Raw genomic sequence first — 17,606 nt, 5'->3', positions numbered from 1 at the left:
GAACTAGTTCGAACGAGCGCTCCCACAGATGAACTACGCGAACTAGATCCCCGATTTTTCGTTCCATAGTTCGTTAGTTCGTTACTGAACGAGGAAAGGTAGCGCCAATAAACTAATGTCGTCTCGCTCGCTCGCGCGGAATTCTACCTGTCACTCGCTCACTGCTCAGTGAACTGTATTTCGTTTCCGAGGCGACTTACGTATGCACTTGTAGGGGTACTGGTCCCTTAACGTGCTTATCAAGAAAGATAATATGTATAAGTTATCGTTGATTAATTTGAAATTTATTTTATATAGTTATAATTTTGAAACTTAATAAAAATATAAAAGCAAAAATACTAAAAGAGTATTTTAATTATTACCTAAATAATAAACCTATTTGTTTGCAATAAATAAAATCTATTTTACGAATATTCATTTCATTTATCTTATATCTTTATCTTTTATTAAAAGTCCAAATCTTTTTATAATTCTTGTCGCAGTAAGTGCAGTATCAAAACGACCGAAAGATCTGCCCATTTTTTGAATCAAGAAAAGTCAGATCACTGTTTTAGTTCATCTGTTCGTCAGCTCGCAGATGCTCGGTAGTCGGCTAGTCGGCTAGCAGCTGGGAGCTGAAAAACTAAAAGAGCGAACTAGTTCGTTTAGGTTCGGCGACCTAAACCGAGCGTTCTTAGTTGCGAACTATTATGCCCAACACTAATAACTATATACATCGGGGTTGCCACCTTCGAGTTTAATACCTTGAAGGGGTATCAAGACTAGCACTTTTTAAAATGGCTGTGACCTGGTTTGAAAGATGAGTGAGCCAGTGTAATTATGGACGCAAGGGATACTTTACTATAGACTTATTATATAATTTATATATTAGTATAAAACTATGTCGTTTTCTGTTTCTGTATTTACGCTAAGTTCTTCTAAGCCACCCAACTTTGAAACCCAGATTTGTGAGTGGTTTAGCATACTTCCCAAATTCGACACAGTGATTTATACAACTATTTAATTTATATAACTATTTTTAATTTAAGTTTGTATATATTTAATGACTTAATGTTAATAATAACTTACGTAAGTAAAGATTTTATTATATACAATTAAATATATTCAACGTTGTAGCGGTCGTGATTAAATGTAATTTGTAAATATTTTGAACAAAAAACACTACATACTTTCGTAAACTTTCATTTTGAGCTCGACGATGAAGAAGAGCACACGAGCGAGAAACAGCAGTTTGAGATGTCTTTTTTTGATCGAAAATGAAATGAGAAATGAGTGTCTAATAAAATAATATTATCGATCAACATAAGAAATAAGACTATATTGATAGAATTGAATAATACAATTTTGATTGAACGATCGATGTATATAGTAGATTGAACAATAAAATTATTATTCGTGTATTCATTCGGGACACGCTTATATAAATCGAAATATAAACATATTTAAAATTTTGTATTTCAACCCTAGACTAATATGTTCTTGAAAAGTACCTTCTGTTATCGATGACTTAAATAATAAAGCTATTATCTGACAAGTATTTAATCTAAATAAATGTCTCAAGTAATACGTACTCAGTAATTACTCGAGACAGTAGCTGTCATTATAGTTCTCCACAACAGGCGCATAACATAAATAAATATCCTACAGTTTAAAATAATAATAGTATAGTCATATAAGTATTTTAGATATTAATACTAATTTGAAACGTTTGAAACAAAATCATTATTAATGTTTTCTTTTAAATTTTATAATGACAACACTGTTGCAAACATTACTTACACTTGTTGAAGGACTTTTTAATGTACTATGAGAATTAGTATCTCAGTATACGAAAATAAACTAAATAGGTTTAACCCTGGTATTTAAAATAAATGTATAATCATATATTTTTCTCAGCAAGTTTCCTCATTCTTCAAACGGCATCTCCGTGACGGACATTTTTAGATGCACACTGCGATATGTAGATGCAGGTCGTGCGAATAACTCGATTGATATTTATAAATTACGAGTGACCAACCGGCGATAGCACTGTGTACGTAGGCGTTTAGTGTTAAACACGTTAGTTCTAGAGATTACCGCGAACGTACGGTAATTATTATACAAAATAATCTTAGCCCATATGAAAACTAAATTAATGAATAAGGAAAAAATCGTATTTCATTGTCTTTAATTCGTTTTGGTTATTCCATCAACATTCTAATCTTAATGTGTTGTTTGATTACTAAGTAAATAATAAAATATATTATTTTGTACTATTAATATAAGGTCTACCAAGCAGAGCATGAAAACTGCTGCTATTTAAAAAAATGAAGTGCAAACATGCTATGTATGTAATATATCGTACGAATTAACTTCGTGAGTAATGACTTGACTCAACTATGAAACAATAAGTGATAATGATAATAAGAATTTATCTGCCTAGCTCCGCCTCTGAAAAGAGGCCCATATTATCGTGTGCCCTAGGGCCTCGGAACGGTCTAAGACAGCCCTATTCTGAAACAGTCCATTATTTTTAAGATACTCAATAATAATTGACCGATGAAGTCGGGGCAAAAATAGTCGGTAATTTTATTTCCAATTCTCCGAAAACAAACGAAGCCGACATTCAATCCACCATTTTTTCTGGAATCCATAATGAATACCACAGTTATTATTCAAGATCTTGACCAATGATATCGCGTTTATAATTTATAATTCGATGTCAAGGTTGTTTATTTTGCTTAACTCCTCTTGACATTGGAATGGACTATTATTTATGACGATAGTATTATGTAAGAAACACTCGAAACTCACCGCAGAACACGAGCGTGAAATGTCACTATCTGATATGCGACATTGACTATTTATTATATAAAATTTAAAGAATATTAAAGTAGCGTATCACCGTAATACCAACATTTCACTAATATATATATAATACGAAGTGAATTATTGTGCAAATCATAGCAAAAAGTATTTACCTCTTACCATACGGAATATTATGATAAAATGATTCAGAAATATGACACTTTTTGCATAGAATTGACATATTCTAGTTTTGTAACGTTATTTCAGTATTAAATAATGAAAAAAAAATTCAGTAAGTTCAAAAATTGATTACCAGAATATAACAAGAATCAAGGATCAATTTAGGATCTTTTTTGTTATTGTATATAAATGAACTTCATGTTTATGTTAAAGGCATTTGTTATATGTATAACAATACAATATCACAAATTCCCTTAACATAAAATAATTCCTTTAGAGTAATGAGGTATAATCAGCATGTTTGCTGATTACATTTTGAAGTAAATGGAAGCAACCTAATTATGACGATATAAACAATGCAATATCATGCATACAGTCATACTGCAGTACCATACTGGAATAAATATTTACAATTCGTAATCAATCAAACAGATTTTACTTGTTTATAATATTAGTATAAATATTACAGTACAGTTTTAAAAAACAGCTGGAATGAAGTCACTCGTATTCGTCGAGGATTATGAAATAAAAAGACATCAAATGAAAAAATCAGTTTACTTTATTCGATGGAATTTGGAAAAAAAAATAGAATTACAATCCAAAGGCGGACATTACGCTAGCTTTAAGCTCTGTACAACCATACTGTTAACATGTAGCCCATTGTATATTCACAACACAATTATATACTGATATGACGAACAATTTGCGAGTACCTCGTGTACGCTGCAGAGAATTTAGACTTACATACGGACTTGGCACGACAACTACAACTAAATGTTACGAGAAGAAACAAATCATTACCCTGAGACATCGGCGACGTTTTAAAGTAACTGACGGTACACTTAAAGAAATAACACTAAACTATTTAAGGTAAATATTAATTAACGACTAAAATAAAATCTATCCTCTAATGATTTTAAAACTAATACTGAGACACCGAATGACTTTACACTGAAACATCACACGTATAACTATAAAATCGAAACTACACTTATTTTTTTAGGTTTTTTTTTATATATTTTTTAACAACGCACTGTACAAACAATAAAATGTTCCGTTACATAGTGTTACATCGATACGTATACTTATGTGATACATTAAAGAAGTAAAGTACGGATCGAAAACAATGGGCGGATTACAATTCAGTATTCGAGAATACGTACGTTTTAAATATAAGTTTTACAAAAAAACGTGCTACGAGATTATCATAATAGGAAATATGCTGTAAATATAAAAACTATTGTAAATTTAGAAATCTTAGTACATATAAATTTTCACCGTTAATCTCGGACTCGACACACCACAGCACTGACTGTTTAGATATGTTTTTATTCATTCTGACATTTATTAATACATATTTCAATGAAATCAATTTGACGTAAGTATTATATAGTATTTTTATTATTTACTAATATATAAATGTAGAATGTTGTCAACTACATACCATTTTATCAATGATGTAATAAATGAAAAGTTTTGTTTTTACGTAATATTAATTTTTAAAACTAGAGAGTCCTATTAATGTGTCGAATCTTCCGCTCAATAAAATGGCGCCCGACCTTCATTCCAAACCTGCAAAATTACGTCCGAATCACAGCCAAAACGTTACAAAACACTCCAAAAATATCATCTGAAAATTTTGCATGAGATAATAAGAATATAGTGCTAATTTATAATTAAAATACTCGAGCAATCTAATAGTAAATACGCAAATTATTTTACAAAAGCAAGTTACAAAGCGTCATTGTACACAAAATTAGATATCTTATATATAAAAATAGTCCTTTGTCCCTGGTGTATAGGCGCTTCCTCTGTAGCGAATGTAACTAGTGTTCTAATCATATTTTTGTTTACAAAAATCCAAGTTAATCTAGTAAGCAATTACAGTAGTTTCTGTTATTTGACTAATTTTACAAATGAATTTTATCCGAAACTTATAAATTTGAAACACCTCCCAAAACACCGATCTATTAAGATATTAAATGCAATTCGTTAGTTAAGTTTAAAAGTAAATGCAAAAACTATGTCAAAATATATAAAACCTAGCACAAAGACGTGTCTTTTGTGAGCTACAAATTAAATAAGCGATTAGGTTTATAGTTTCACTGAATCTTCATAACATCGACGAGTAAAGTCTACCAATACGAGATTACACAATTTAAGCTCAGACCATTTTGGTTGTGAAATATGTGATTTTCCGTTTCTAGAATTATCCGTTATGAAAATTCAGTATTTCCTAAACAACTACCCAAGCACCAAAAATTAACATTTACAACGTTGAGATCAATGTACGACACTATAGTTTTATTGCTGTAAGAGATTCAACGGGTGATAGTGAGTAGCGAGATCTGTCAGTTCTAGGAATTAAGTTAAACTAAACTAACTTAAACACATCACAACACTCGTGGTTCAAAGTCACGACAAATATTATACAACTAATAACAAACAAAAAGAGAAAACATAATATTTTATGTGAAACATAATAATATACAATATCAAAGTCTCAGTTACGTTAACGTATATATAAAATAAATGTAAAAACAATACAATATATATTTTGAGCACGAGTGTTGCGAATGGGGGGCAAACTATAGGCAAACAATACAGTCATCGACGCACCTATACATAACATCGCCAGCTCACCTTAGAGGGAACGCCGGCGCCTAATCACTAGTGTATAATTCCGAACCTCTACAAAAATATCTCGATAACCCTGTCAACCTCTTCAATTTTGCAGCACCGATGAACACTTAACGATAACGTAACGATAACCGCGACCGGCAGCCGGTGGCAATCTTCGACAAAAGGTTATAAGTTCAGAAGGAAGTATTACACGTATATAATAGACGACATACGTTTTATTTAGACGATTATTAGATTCTACTCGTACGGTTACATCGCGGGCCTCGTTAGTCACAATAGTCACAGGATGCGCCCGTCGGTACATACAGCCTAACACATAACATTAAGTACATATTACGACACAAACATTTCACGAGACAACAGGCTATCTATTGTCACTGTACAAAGAATTTTGTAAGTAAAATACTGCGCCTCCCTCCGACCCCCCGCAGACGAGTCAGGCCTCCATGATACAACGTTACCAAAACCGGCTGCGGCAATACAAACGAATATATATTAAGATTATTTAAACAGTACATTTATTTATAAATAAGTTTAATCGGTCCTTTATTTTTGAAAATTGACGTTGAATTTGAGCCGAGAGTTGTTTCCTCTTGCGAAAGCGCAGTATTTTACGAGATACAAAATGAATTCCATTACGTCTAGTCAGTGCCATATATTAATCGTATACCGTTTTCGATGAGCAAAGTCGTTGTGGATCTTCTTAGCCGATACAGAGTAAATATTCCTTGAATAATGTTGAATATTTTATATAAAGTGGTATATGTATGTAGTTATTGAAAAAGGTGGGTCCCATTGATACAAATATATATCAGTCTTTAATTTTCATTTCAAATTAATAAATTAACTCCTTGTATTTGATGTTATTTTGACTATTAATTTTTTTATATTTTTCACTTGTTCAATGTAAAACTATTAAATATCTGTACTTAAAAGAATAAAAATGCTATTAAATATAAATATATATATATATTTTTTTTAAATAAAATGTTGACTATTATTGCTGATTAATTTTAAATTTGAATTTTAAAAACACAATAATAATGTTTAAAAAAAAATGATTTAGAATATAATATTGGAGTTAAGGTTTGTTACTTCTTTTAAGTACAGATATACATGAGTTTGACGAAACTTGTAATGTTTTTTTATTTTTTATTTTAACATCAGCTTCATATTTATAAAAATCAACTAAAATGGTATTTGCACTGTGATATATACGTATATTGTTTGAACTTGATACCACCGTGCATTTTATAGACCATTCGTAATATGTTAAATATATTTTAAAAAATGACTGTTCCAATACTACCTAATTTATATTTTAAGGATTAATGGCCGAATCTTGATATATATTCAGTTAACTTTAGTTTATACTGATTGTAAGTTTTACTATTAGAGAGCATTAAATTTCCGGTAGCCGTGGGTGGTGGTGGCGGTAGCGGCACGTCTACTTGTGCTCGGAGTGGTGGTGCGGGTGCGGGTGGGGGTGCGGGTAGGGCGGCGGGTAGAAGTGCTGCACGGGCGCGTACTCCACCCCCTCGTCGTAGCCCACGTAGCCCATGCCGCCCATCATTCCCATCATCGCTGGAAAACGAACGGTAAACAATCAAAACATTGAAATAATGGTCGGGCCGCACCAATCGAGATACCCGTTTTAAAATACAAATCACTGAGATAGGTATATCTGTTATTAATGTTATTGTATCGTTGTATAATTTAGAAGGTTTTTGCACACTTCAAACGCGAAGAAAGTATTACGAGTAGCCTCATTATCGCCAGAAAATAATACCTAGTTCAACCGGTATAGTTTACATACTTAACTAATATACAAATAAAAAAAGATGGATACCACCGTGGGCACTCACCGGGGTCGGAGTCGACGGGGTAGTAGGGCACGGGGTAGAGCGGCGGCGGGTAGGGGATGTAGGGGAACGACACGAGCGGCGGCTCCGCGCACTCGTCCGCGTAGCGCGCCTCGGCCGCCGAGCTGCGCCTGCGCAGCGCACTTCACTCTTAGCGTATCACAACCACTTGCACTCGCAACATCTCTCGTCTATTCCGATCGGAATAGGAATAAGGGTAAACAACCCTTACGTATTTACGTATTCCATACGATTCGCTAGTGGCTCAGCTGCACATTCAGTGCACTACTAAGAATTCTTGAGTAATATATCAATATTTATAATACAACACGATTCCACTTGACTACTTATATCCATTTTCATTGCAAAGTTCTGACAGCAGTTTCGTCAACGTCCGAAACGCGATATTTTCGCAAATCCATAATGATAAATATCATAGATTACTCAAGCTCTACAAACCGCTGACATCGCGTCAATTTACTGTCAAATGTTGTTTATATAGCTTTTGTCCTATTGATCGGAATAGACTATGTATCCATGCAAAGTTAATATGATACAACTTTACTTTTTACACTGCGATAATTTACCACACAGCTATGTAACATATATTAAATGGAGTTAATTAAAAAAAACAAATAAATATTATTGTTACATCCTATACAGTAATATTTCCATAAAATAATAATAAATTTTATTATAACTCCATTCATCTGCCTGCACAGTTTACTCTCTGCCCTTACTCTGACACTCCATGGAACACTAGCTGACCAGCAGCTTAACATGATCATCGAGTGTCAGGAGGGTCTGCTACTCCGGGCAGTTACTGAGAATTAATTACAAGAAACAATCCAACATATCAGAATACCGGTCTAAGCCAGGCCGTCTGTGAGATGACTAGCGAGGCAATTGTTTCCGTGTAATCAGTTACTCACCGGTTGTTAGGTCCCTTATTGGGCATGTTGTTGTTGTGACCCTTGTTCTGGTTGTGGCCGTTGTTCTGGTTGCCGTCCTGGTTGTTGCCGCCACGTTTAAATCTGTACATAAATAAAAACAGTACAATAAAAAAAAATGGTTTCGAATGAATCTCTCTATCTAAATTTAATATCCTAATTTAACAGTAATTGAATATGTCTTGGAGTCTTAAAACCGAATGAATAGTTATTTTTTTCCGGGATATTCAGAACCGAGTCCTTCACTTCATATACAATTCTCTCCACTCTGCTGACTTTCTTGAGTTTAGGAATTAGTAATAAATAACTACAAGTATAATTTTTCTACAATCCTAATTCACAGGATCTTAGATTAATTCGGAAATACCATACCGACCCTGACCTGAGAAAAATGGGTCAAAGACTCTGCTCAGATTATACATGTTAGTTTTACCTGTAACAGGGTTAGGTAAAAGGGGGAGGTATTAACAGTGTGCAGTGCGTACCGGGGCCCGAGCAGCGGTCGCTGCGGCGGCTTGGGGGGCGCCAGCGGCGGCTTGTCCGGCTTGTGCTTGGGGCCCTCGCGCTCCTGCAGCGACACCTGCTGCATGTCCTGCGGGACCACCGGTTTGTTTGTTTGCTCAGCTATACTATTCAACTCAACCCGCTCCAATTGTAAGACTTAACTATTATATTAGGCGTAATAGCATATTATGGATTTCCTAGTCACCGTTAAAAAGATAATATTAGATTCACAATATAAAACTGCCGCTTTCGCTCACGTGGCCGATTTGCTTGAACATCAATCGAAGCAATTATCAGCTCGGTAAAATTTAAATCAGAGACCTGTGCGAGATCCCTCGGCGAGTAGTGCCGGGGCGGCGGCGCGGGGGGCGGAGGCCCGTAGGCCGCCCACATGCACTCCACGCCCAGGTTAAAGTAGAACCGCAAAGTCGCGATGTCTGAAAACGCATCGAGGGTGATGTTATAGAAAATGATTAGATTCATAGCGGCAAAAAGATAATATGGAAAGTGGAAACGAATATATGGAGTGGATAGGGTCCGCACCGTTCATGGGCAGGTCGGCGCCGCTGGGCTGCACGCTCTTGTACACGTGCGGGTTGACGGGCGGCGGCGGCGGCGGCGGGTGCGGCCCGCACCACACCAGCGACTTCACGCCGCAGTACGGCGCGCAGTAGCCCGCCACGCCTGCGGGCACACGGGCCGTCAGCTCCACTACGCTACTCCACAGACCACACCCCACCCCCTCGGACTACTTCAAATTACCGCTGTGATGAGGCTAAATATCGTATTAAAAAAACCCCAAAGTTTTTATTATATACCCTGTTTGAGAGGTGATTTCAAATGCAAACAATTTGAATATAAAAAAATTTTATTTTTTGTATCTGAACTTTTCTTTGCTTAAATTTAGTTTTCCATAAGTTTTATTTGTTTCTTCCTCGTTTTCTTTACGTACATTATTGTTACCGTTCTCCTTCTTCCTTCTAAATAAACAAACTCCCTATAAAGCGGCCCGTACATCACGATGCCCCACAGGGAGGGCAAGCTCCCCATCAGACTCACCGTTGTTGGCGTAGGAGTGCGCGAAGGGCGCCGCGCCGGCGGCGGGCGTGGGCGCGCGCGCGGCCGGCGCCATGTCTCCGCCGGCGGCCTGCTGCACACACGGCGGTCAAACGATTGGGACCCGCGAATCCCCTGAGCTATCGGCCGAAATGTCCGGCTCGATGTTATAGTTAGGGTTTTCACGTAAAAATCACAACTTTTCATTGCGTAGCGAGATGTGATAGCTCAAAATGTAACGTAACAAATAAAAATTATTAAATTTGCATTTTACAACAAAAAAAAAAAATGTTTTTGCTATCGGTACAAATGTAGTACTAACCGCAATGTAAATGTTATCATTTCTGGCACGCGTTATGATATAAGAACATAAACCATTACAAGACAATTATAAATTTATATAAACAATCTCACCATTTTAAATACAATTTTTTACTTGATAGTCTTGTCGCCTTAAGAGTTGATAGAATACTAAAGGAAATACTAATTTAATTTTAATCAGATGATACTTAGCTAGTAGTATGCTTGTATACATAAGTACACTAGACGGATTTCGTAATGTTTAGATGTTTTAAATTATTTATTTATATAAGTAATTAGTTAGTTAACACTGTCGGTGATTTACTAGTGATAAGATTTAATTTTTTTGTTTCTTTTTAAGGTTCCGTAGCCAAATGGCACAAAACGGAACCCTAATAGATTCGTCATGTCTGTCTGTCTGTCTGTCTGTCTGTCCGTCCGTCCGTCCGTATGTCACAGCCACTTTTTTCCGAAACTATAAGAACTATACTGTGGAAACTTAGTAAGAAGATGTATTATGTGAACCGCATTAAGATTTTCACACAAAAATAGAAAAAAAAAACAATTAATTTTGGGGGTTCCCGCATACTTATTTTTTTTTCATCAATCCCATACGTGTATGGATAGGGCTTCAAAAATTATATCGAGGTTGCTAACATATTTTTTTTCTTAGGTGAATAGTTAGCGGGAGAGACTTCCAAATTCGCAAAATGTGTCCCCCCCCTGTAACTTTTAAAATAAGAATGATAAAATTAAAAAAAAAAATAATGATGTGCATTACCATGTTAACTTCCACCCAAAATTGGTTTGCTAGTAAGTAGTTTTTTTTTATTTCATAAATCGTAAACCGCAATTTACCTTTCATTCAATCAACTCAAATATTTAAAAAAAAAAAAAAACATTTAATTTCATAAACATAAACCTTGTTACTCGCTGCTACGGATCCCTTCATGGGCGAGTCCGACTCGCACTTGGCTGCTTTTTTTAAACTATAGGTTATACCTATCCCAAGGAGTAAAGATTATCAAATTACTGTGAAATTGAATTGCAGTGTATCATTGTTCAAAATGGACTATGGTATTCATTATGGATTTGTAAAAATGGCACTTTGATAGTTCAATTGACGTGGAAATAAGTAGTAAAAAGGAATGGTTGACATTTTATGTTTAAACTAGCAGACTGATTTTTACACTGGCAATAAAGCTAATTTTTTTTTTTTTCAAATATGGCCACCTTATCGATAGTTCGGGGATTTACAATTCAACTTACGTGTACTGATTACATTTTAATGAATATAAAACAGAATCATGGTCAACTCAATTGCAGATTATATTAATTATTGTGTCAATTAGGATCACTCTTACTGTTCAAAAAATACTGTAAGATAATTATATATATATATATAATAATTTGATATTATGTATAAAGGTAACAACGTAAACTATATTTGAATCATTAATATTTCTTATTATTTGTTTAGTAATAATGCCGTTTCACTTAACTTAATTTATTTATTGTTTCCAAATTTTAAAAATATTCAAATTGATGTTGATCTCAAATGAACACTCCTTTTGTTTTATAAACTTGCTAAATATAATATCAAATATATTGCTAGATATATAACTTCAAAACGTTAGTTTTAAGTGTTGATTTAAACAATAACTACACAAAATATAATCAGTGAGGTACCTGTGTGTGCAGCGCGTCGGTGGCGTGCGCGAGCTCGTGGGGCGGAGCGCCCGCCGGCCGACAGTCCACCATCAGGGGCAAGGTTTTCACTTCAACCTGCACACAATACACACGTCACCACACTGAACAACTGTTGATATAACTGTTAATATATATTGAATGAACGATTTGATGATAACTGTCGACTTCCCATTTAAATCCCACAGTAAGACAATATATATACTTTAGTTATATACAGTACATCAATCAATCTATCAATCTTAGAAGGAGTAAAGGTAAACAAACCTTATATTTAAATATTCCATGCTATTCGCATATATGTAGCTCTGCTATGTTATGCACAATAGAGTTTATTTTTATATATAATGCAATACTATTCGACTTCAGTATATATATACATTTTAATTTTACTTCCAAAGTTTCCATAATGAATATTACAGATTATTTACGATACCAATGATATCCAAACAATTCAATGTCAAAGTAGTTTATTTTACTTCACTCCCCTTGTGGTAGGAATAGACCGTATAGTTATACATATAAATATATATATTTAAAAAAATATATATTTTGATAAAGTGTATTATAATAATTTATGGGAAGTCAACAGTATTGTGCAGCAGTGTCAAGTTTACACACTCATTACAAGTGTCACTACAACTAAATGTATACTTCAAATTACCACACACATCTACCTATATAAACAACCGCACTACGGTCACTAAATAAATACTATAGTTCATTCCCAAAGAAATTGCACACACACAAAATTTATATCAAAACAATACATAAAAAATTTAAGCTTTTTTTTCTTTTTTTAACCAATATTATTCTTAAGTCAATATTCTGAGTTACAGAACTTTTTTTAAAATATACAACCAAGGGAATCAACTTTAATTTCAACCAACAAATTGAAATACAAAAAAAAATAATCAATCATAAATATCTTTTATTGATAACCATCATTAACATTTAATTTACATAACAAAACAATCAAACTACATCACTACCATAGCTACGATATGGATTTAAAACACATGAATGCAAATATGCATACCACTTTTGGTTATATATTATAAATAAAATTATTAAAGTAAAATTTGACAAAGGAACAATTGTATAATGCCTTATAAAAGAATTATATAATGCCTTTGTTTGTTGAATTAAAAAAAAAAAAAAAGAAATAGGATTGAATCATTTATTTAATGGCAAATTATACATAAGTGGTATGCTTATAAACATGAGACTACTAAACCTAGCCTACTCGCTACTTTTAACTAACGGGCATTGGTTGAAAGTTTAAGTAGTCCAGATGTGGATAAGTGTAGATCTGTTGCGGGTACAGTTGACATTTGTCCTCCAGCTGTGAGGCCTTGGGTACACTCTCATTCTTCTGATCGTCTACTTTTGTTTTGTTTCGTGTCTTGGTTAACCCTTGTTTGCGGGATATGTTGCCTGTGTCAAAACATAACATTTTGCAGCAACGTTGCTTATATAAAATATACAATGATCAATACTACTCTTTTCAGACTTATTAACAATGTAGTGAGAATTTTGCTGTGCAAATGATACTTTTATTATATATGTTAAAGGTGCAAGTATTATGTACATTTTATTCAATGTTAAAAAACAAAAATCACACCTATTTGCTGCAACATTTGGCTTATATTAACCATTTGTGAATTGGCACGCGAGTATCTATAGGGAGGTGCCCAGGGCTTGATCTCATCTACCGGCAATGGTTCTAACTGATCATAATTTACGAGACGTTTCTCTCCCAATTCCTCAATAAAGACCAGACAGGGCCCACCGTCCGGACGCATCTCCTGGATGTGACAGTGATAAGCTATGGTCTGATCGGGCTGTAGTTTACAAAGACATTTAACACCGACTTGCAGTGTCGTTCCATCACAGTACCTTGCACCGTAACGCAGCTCTGCAAACACATATTGCATTTATAATAATTATTCCTAACGCCACTAACTGATCTAGTAACTCTAGTACCTCTTCGAAGCTCACTCCAGACATCAAATTCGATATTACGGTAAATATCGGGATCTAGGGCCTTCGCAACTTTGTATGGAAATGGAGTTATGCTGTTCTCAAGTAAATCCTTAGCACTGTTGACATTCAGACAATTCATGCAGACATTCTCCAGTTGTATGAGACTGCGGTTGAACACAAAAATACTCAACGACTCCTTCAAAAGACTGGCTCTTTCCATGTCTTCAGTGTGATGTTTGCATTTCAATGCTACAGCATTATTATTCCGATCCTTGTCATCTTCACTAGGAGCTTCGATGAAAATCTTAGCTCGTTCCTTCTGTTTCTTGCGACGTTCCACATTTTCAGACATGAAGTACTCAATGTGGTTTGTCGGTATCTTATCGTGTAACATTTTATCGACAGCGTAAGGCAAGTCCTTCAGTTGGTAAACACCGTCGTAAAGTATTTCATATACCAATGCTACAAAAACATTGAAATGTTGAAACTAATGGTATAAGTTTGCTTAAAAATAAGGATATAAGGCTTACCGTTGTCCACCGAAGGAAAGACTGGCAAGATTGCAATAAATAAGAGAAATTTTAATATATTTGTGAAATTATGGAAAAAGTGTAATGATGCAAATTATATTGCATAAATTTAAGAAGAAACAACCATCTACTTTCTTGTCAAACATGAAATATTACTCGCAGAAGCTATTACAATAAAGCTCTTTGTAATTTTTTATTTATAGTTAATGTACATAAAGGAAATGATTTCAACCTGTAGCAAAGTTTTTAAATAAATATTAATAACTTTCGTTTATCACTTACACTGACAAAATGATGAAGCATTTATGAATTCTTTGGTATACACAGCATCAAAGTGCTTAGTATCGGGCGAGTAAAACAGGTAAATAGTGTCTCCATAACCATTACAAATTTTAGTTTGTGGGCCCTTGTTAGCTTCGAAAATCACAAAGTCCCGTCTGTAAAATTATTATAATATTTGCAATCTTTGGTAAATTAAAATTACATTGATCGGCAAGTAAAGTTGTTAATTCATATTGTTTTAAATACAATGTAAGTGTGGATTGCAAGTTTTATTTTACATAGACATAAGGTGAATTTCGAAATATTTTTACAGACTAATGAAGATATAGAGAACAATAGGAATTAAATTGTTAATGTTGGAGTTATAATAATAAATACAAAATTGCTTTCTTAAAAAATATGCATTGTTAATTTATAAAAAAGATTACTTGCCTTTTCATATATTATAATTCAAAATAATGTAAAAATTAATATGTGGATGCTACACTGAATTTGAAACATATAAAAGTATGTTGTATGTAAAGAAACAACAAATGTCTAAATAAATATTAGCCATTTTTTATGTATTCATAAAATCTACAGATGATAGGAAATATTGGAGGTCCCAAATCGTTAGTCACAAAATTTAATTATGAAATTTAAATTTTTGCAGGAAGAGCCGCCCTAAATGGTTATTTGAGAAATTGTGATATACCAAAGTAGGCAAATTAAATTATATTATGAGAAGTTTAGTTTAGAGCAGTTAAGTAAAAATATTCAATAATGAAGGCAATATTAATAAACACAAATTCATAAAATGTGTGCAATAAATTGTATTGCATTATAATATAAGGCTGTTTTGGTTTTATTTATTGTTTTCCTGACCATTCGACGTGGATTCTTAACTATGTATTAATATGAATACTGTCCCTTTTTAAGTGATCATGGATAAGGATAAATATTTTATAATTTAACAAATCTATTTCATAACAAATTTACATACTAAAATATTTGATTGCGATTTCAATTTGCCTTGTAATTGCGTTAAAATATATTTTTATTTTACAATTTTAGAAAAATACAGTAAATGTGTAAAGTATGAATTCAGGTTTAAGCTGTATAATCTTATTAGAAATTAAAATGACGCGTAAAATTGGAAAAATACATAAACAAAATAATGTAATTATCATCCTTACCTATAACAGTGGCTCATAGCCGATATTTCAATCAGCCCACCGAATTCTGACGGATTAGACATCTCTTTAAGATAGTTTTCGAATGGACAACTTAACGACTATAAAACAAAATAAAACATGTTAACACCTAGTTCTCTATTAAATCCTAATCAACAGTATTAAATGATAAGCCCTACCCCTTCGAAAAGATGTCGCTTTGAAGCCATGAATTGAACGCAGTCGAGACGAACTTTGTGAAAATAGCGCTGCGTATTATATATATTTTCCGAAACAGCTCTAAAGAGACAGGTCGAATCTCGAGCCGTATGTTTTCTAAAAAAACCCATCTCATCCAGCCAACGATCTGGCTCGGATAAGCGTTTATGTATTTTCCACGGCCCACGGCATCGGATCGGAGAAGGTGACATTGTTTAACACTGCTAACAATCTGTAGGTAAACAAAAACAAATGACGCTACTATCAAAACGAGTGATTACACGTTATTCCTTACAAGTATTTCGCGTCACATAGAAAAATAACATTTCGCGACGTTCACAATTGATTTGCAAAACCATATCGTAACTACGCTGTCTAGTAAATGCAAATGGTTGTTTTGCTGTCTACGATATACAACACGTGCACATAAAATAGCAAATATAATACGTGAAATAATCATACAAACACTTACCGAATAGATTAATTCCAACTGTCAGCATCAGTATTAAACTTTAAACAGAAATAACTTATAATATTTCAGGGATACTAAGGGGAAAAAATGCACGTGCCAAAAGCAACCGTCAAGAGCCGGCGGGAAGGAAAATCAAAATTACATCAAAATACATTCAAAATGCCAATTTGCAAAAATGTTACCTATGTTTCCACAGATAATCTCCGATATAATAAAATACTCTATGGTTGTATTCTATCAATATCAGGAAAAAATGTTATACCAAAATAATATATCTATTATTACAAAAACGTTTTTATCTATTTTCTTTCCGTTTTATATTTTGTACTAGTTATTTTTAAATAAAATCTTAGTTTGTGTATTTCTATACAGGGTTCTAAGCAATGCTCCAATTTTGCTATAAGATTGTTGTCATTATAATGTGTAGTTCAGCGTACTATGCTACTAAAATCTTTATTATTTAGTATAACAGCAGTAACTGCGATATTAAGATCTCTTCTACAATAAAGTTCTTGAAATACTTTTATCTTTTGTCGATTAATTTAAAACTTTATGTTAAAAAAATTATAAATGTTCCACGTTCACGTAGAATTCCCTTTAACACTGTAAAAAATAAATAGATAATGAAAAAGCGTGGAATTTCGAATAACTATAAGAATGTGGGATTTTTCAATTATACTGCAATGATTAAATTATCTGTTATGGCAATATTCGTTAAATAGAAATTGAAATCGATAATACTCAACTTAATACGTTATATATCTATTTTTATTAATGATATATTTAGATATTAAGCCGTAAATAATATTCTAAAATCCATCAAAATATATTTCGATTTTGAAGAGTATTTTATTCTTTTTACATTTTACATACCCTACATACAATAAAAACTACAAAAAAAGCAAAACTCTCTCCCTTTTTATTTTAATTTATTTTGTATCCAAATGGAAATTTTTCAACCATTGCTCGTAAAACAA

The 17,606-nt window shown here is 33.4% G+C and overlaps 1 protein-coding gene across 2 annotated transcripts; it reads right to left on the bottom strand.

The window, feature by feature from the left end:
• Positions 1-6,578: 6,578 nt before the first annotated feature.
• On the bottom strand, positions 6,579-16,805 carry LOC113395328 (putative bifunctional UDP-N-acetylglucosamine transferase and deubiquitinase ALG13). 2 transcript variants are annotated; one of them, XM_064216233.1, is made up of 15 exons: positions 16,630-16,805; positions 16,139-16,389; positions 15,963-16,060; positions 14,788-14,942; positions 13,976-14,437; positions 13,614-13,907; positions 13,254-13,426; positions 11,972-12,067; positions 9,986-10,073; positions 9,470-9,610; positions 9,248-9,363; positions 8,908-9,014; positions 8,405-8,506; positions 7,476-7,603; positions 6,579-7,194 (listed from the first exon to the last, which is right to left on the bottom strand). In XM_064216233.1, the coding sequence occupies exons 2-15, from the start codon at positions 16,367-16,369 to the stop codon at positions 7,058-7,060; spliced, it is 2,328 nt and encodes a 775-aa protein (XP_064072303.1). In that variant the 5' UTR covers positions 16,370-16,389; positions 16,630-16,805; the 3' UTR covers positions 6,579-7,057. The 2 variants fall into 2 exon arrangements, with proteins under 2 accessions (XP_064072303.1, XP_026488696.2); XM_026632911.2 differs by having other exon boundaries at positions 9,986-10,076; positions 16,630-16,804.
• Between the last annotated feature and the right edge of the window lie 801 nt (positions 16,806-17,606).

The sequence above is a fragment of the Vanessa tameamea genome, chromosome 11 (genome assembly GCF_037043105.1).
Source record: "Vanessa tameamea isolate UH-Manoa-2023 chromosome 11, ilVanTame1 primary haplotype, whole genome shotgun sequence".
NCBI classification, from domain to species: Eukaryota; Metazoa; Arthropoda; class Insecta; order Lepidoptera; family Nymphalidae; genus Vanessa; species Vanessa tameamea.
The sequence above is the reverse complement of the archived record's forward strand: the minus strand, read 5'-3'. Positions and strand labels throughout refer to the sequence as shown.

Coding starts and splice junctions, on each gene's coding strand:
- LOC113395328 (XM_026632911.2), bottom strand. CDS start 16,369: ATGTCACCTTCTCCGATCCGATGCCGTGGGCCGTGGAAAATACATAAA. Junction 16,061..16,138: donor AGCGACATCTTTTCGAAGGG/GTAGGGCTTATC, acceptor TTTGTTTTATAG/TCGTTAAGTTGTCCATTCGA. Junction 13,908..13,975: donor CTGGAGTGAGCTTCGAAGAG/GTACTAGAGTTA, acceptor ATGTGTTTGCAG/AGCTGCGTTACGGTGCAAGG.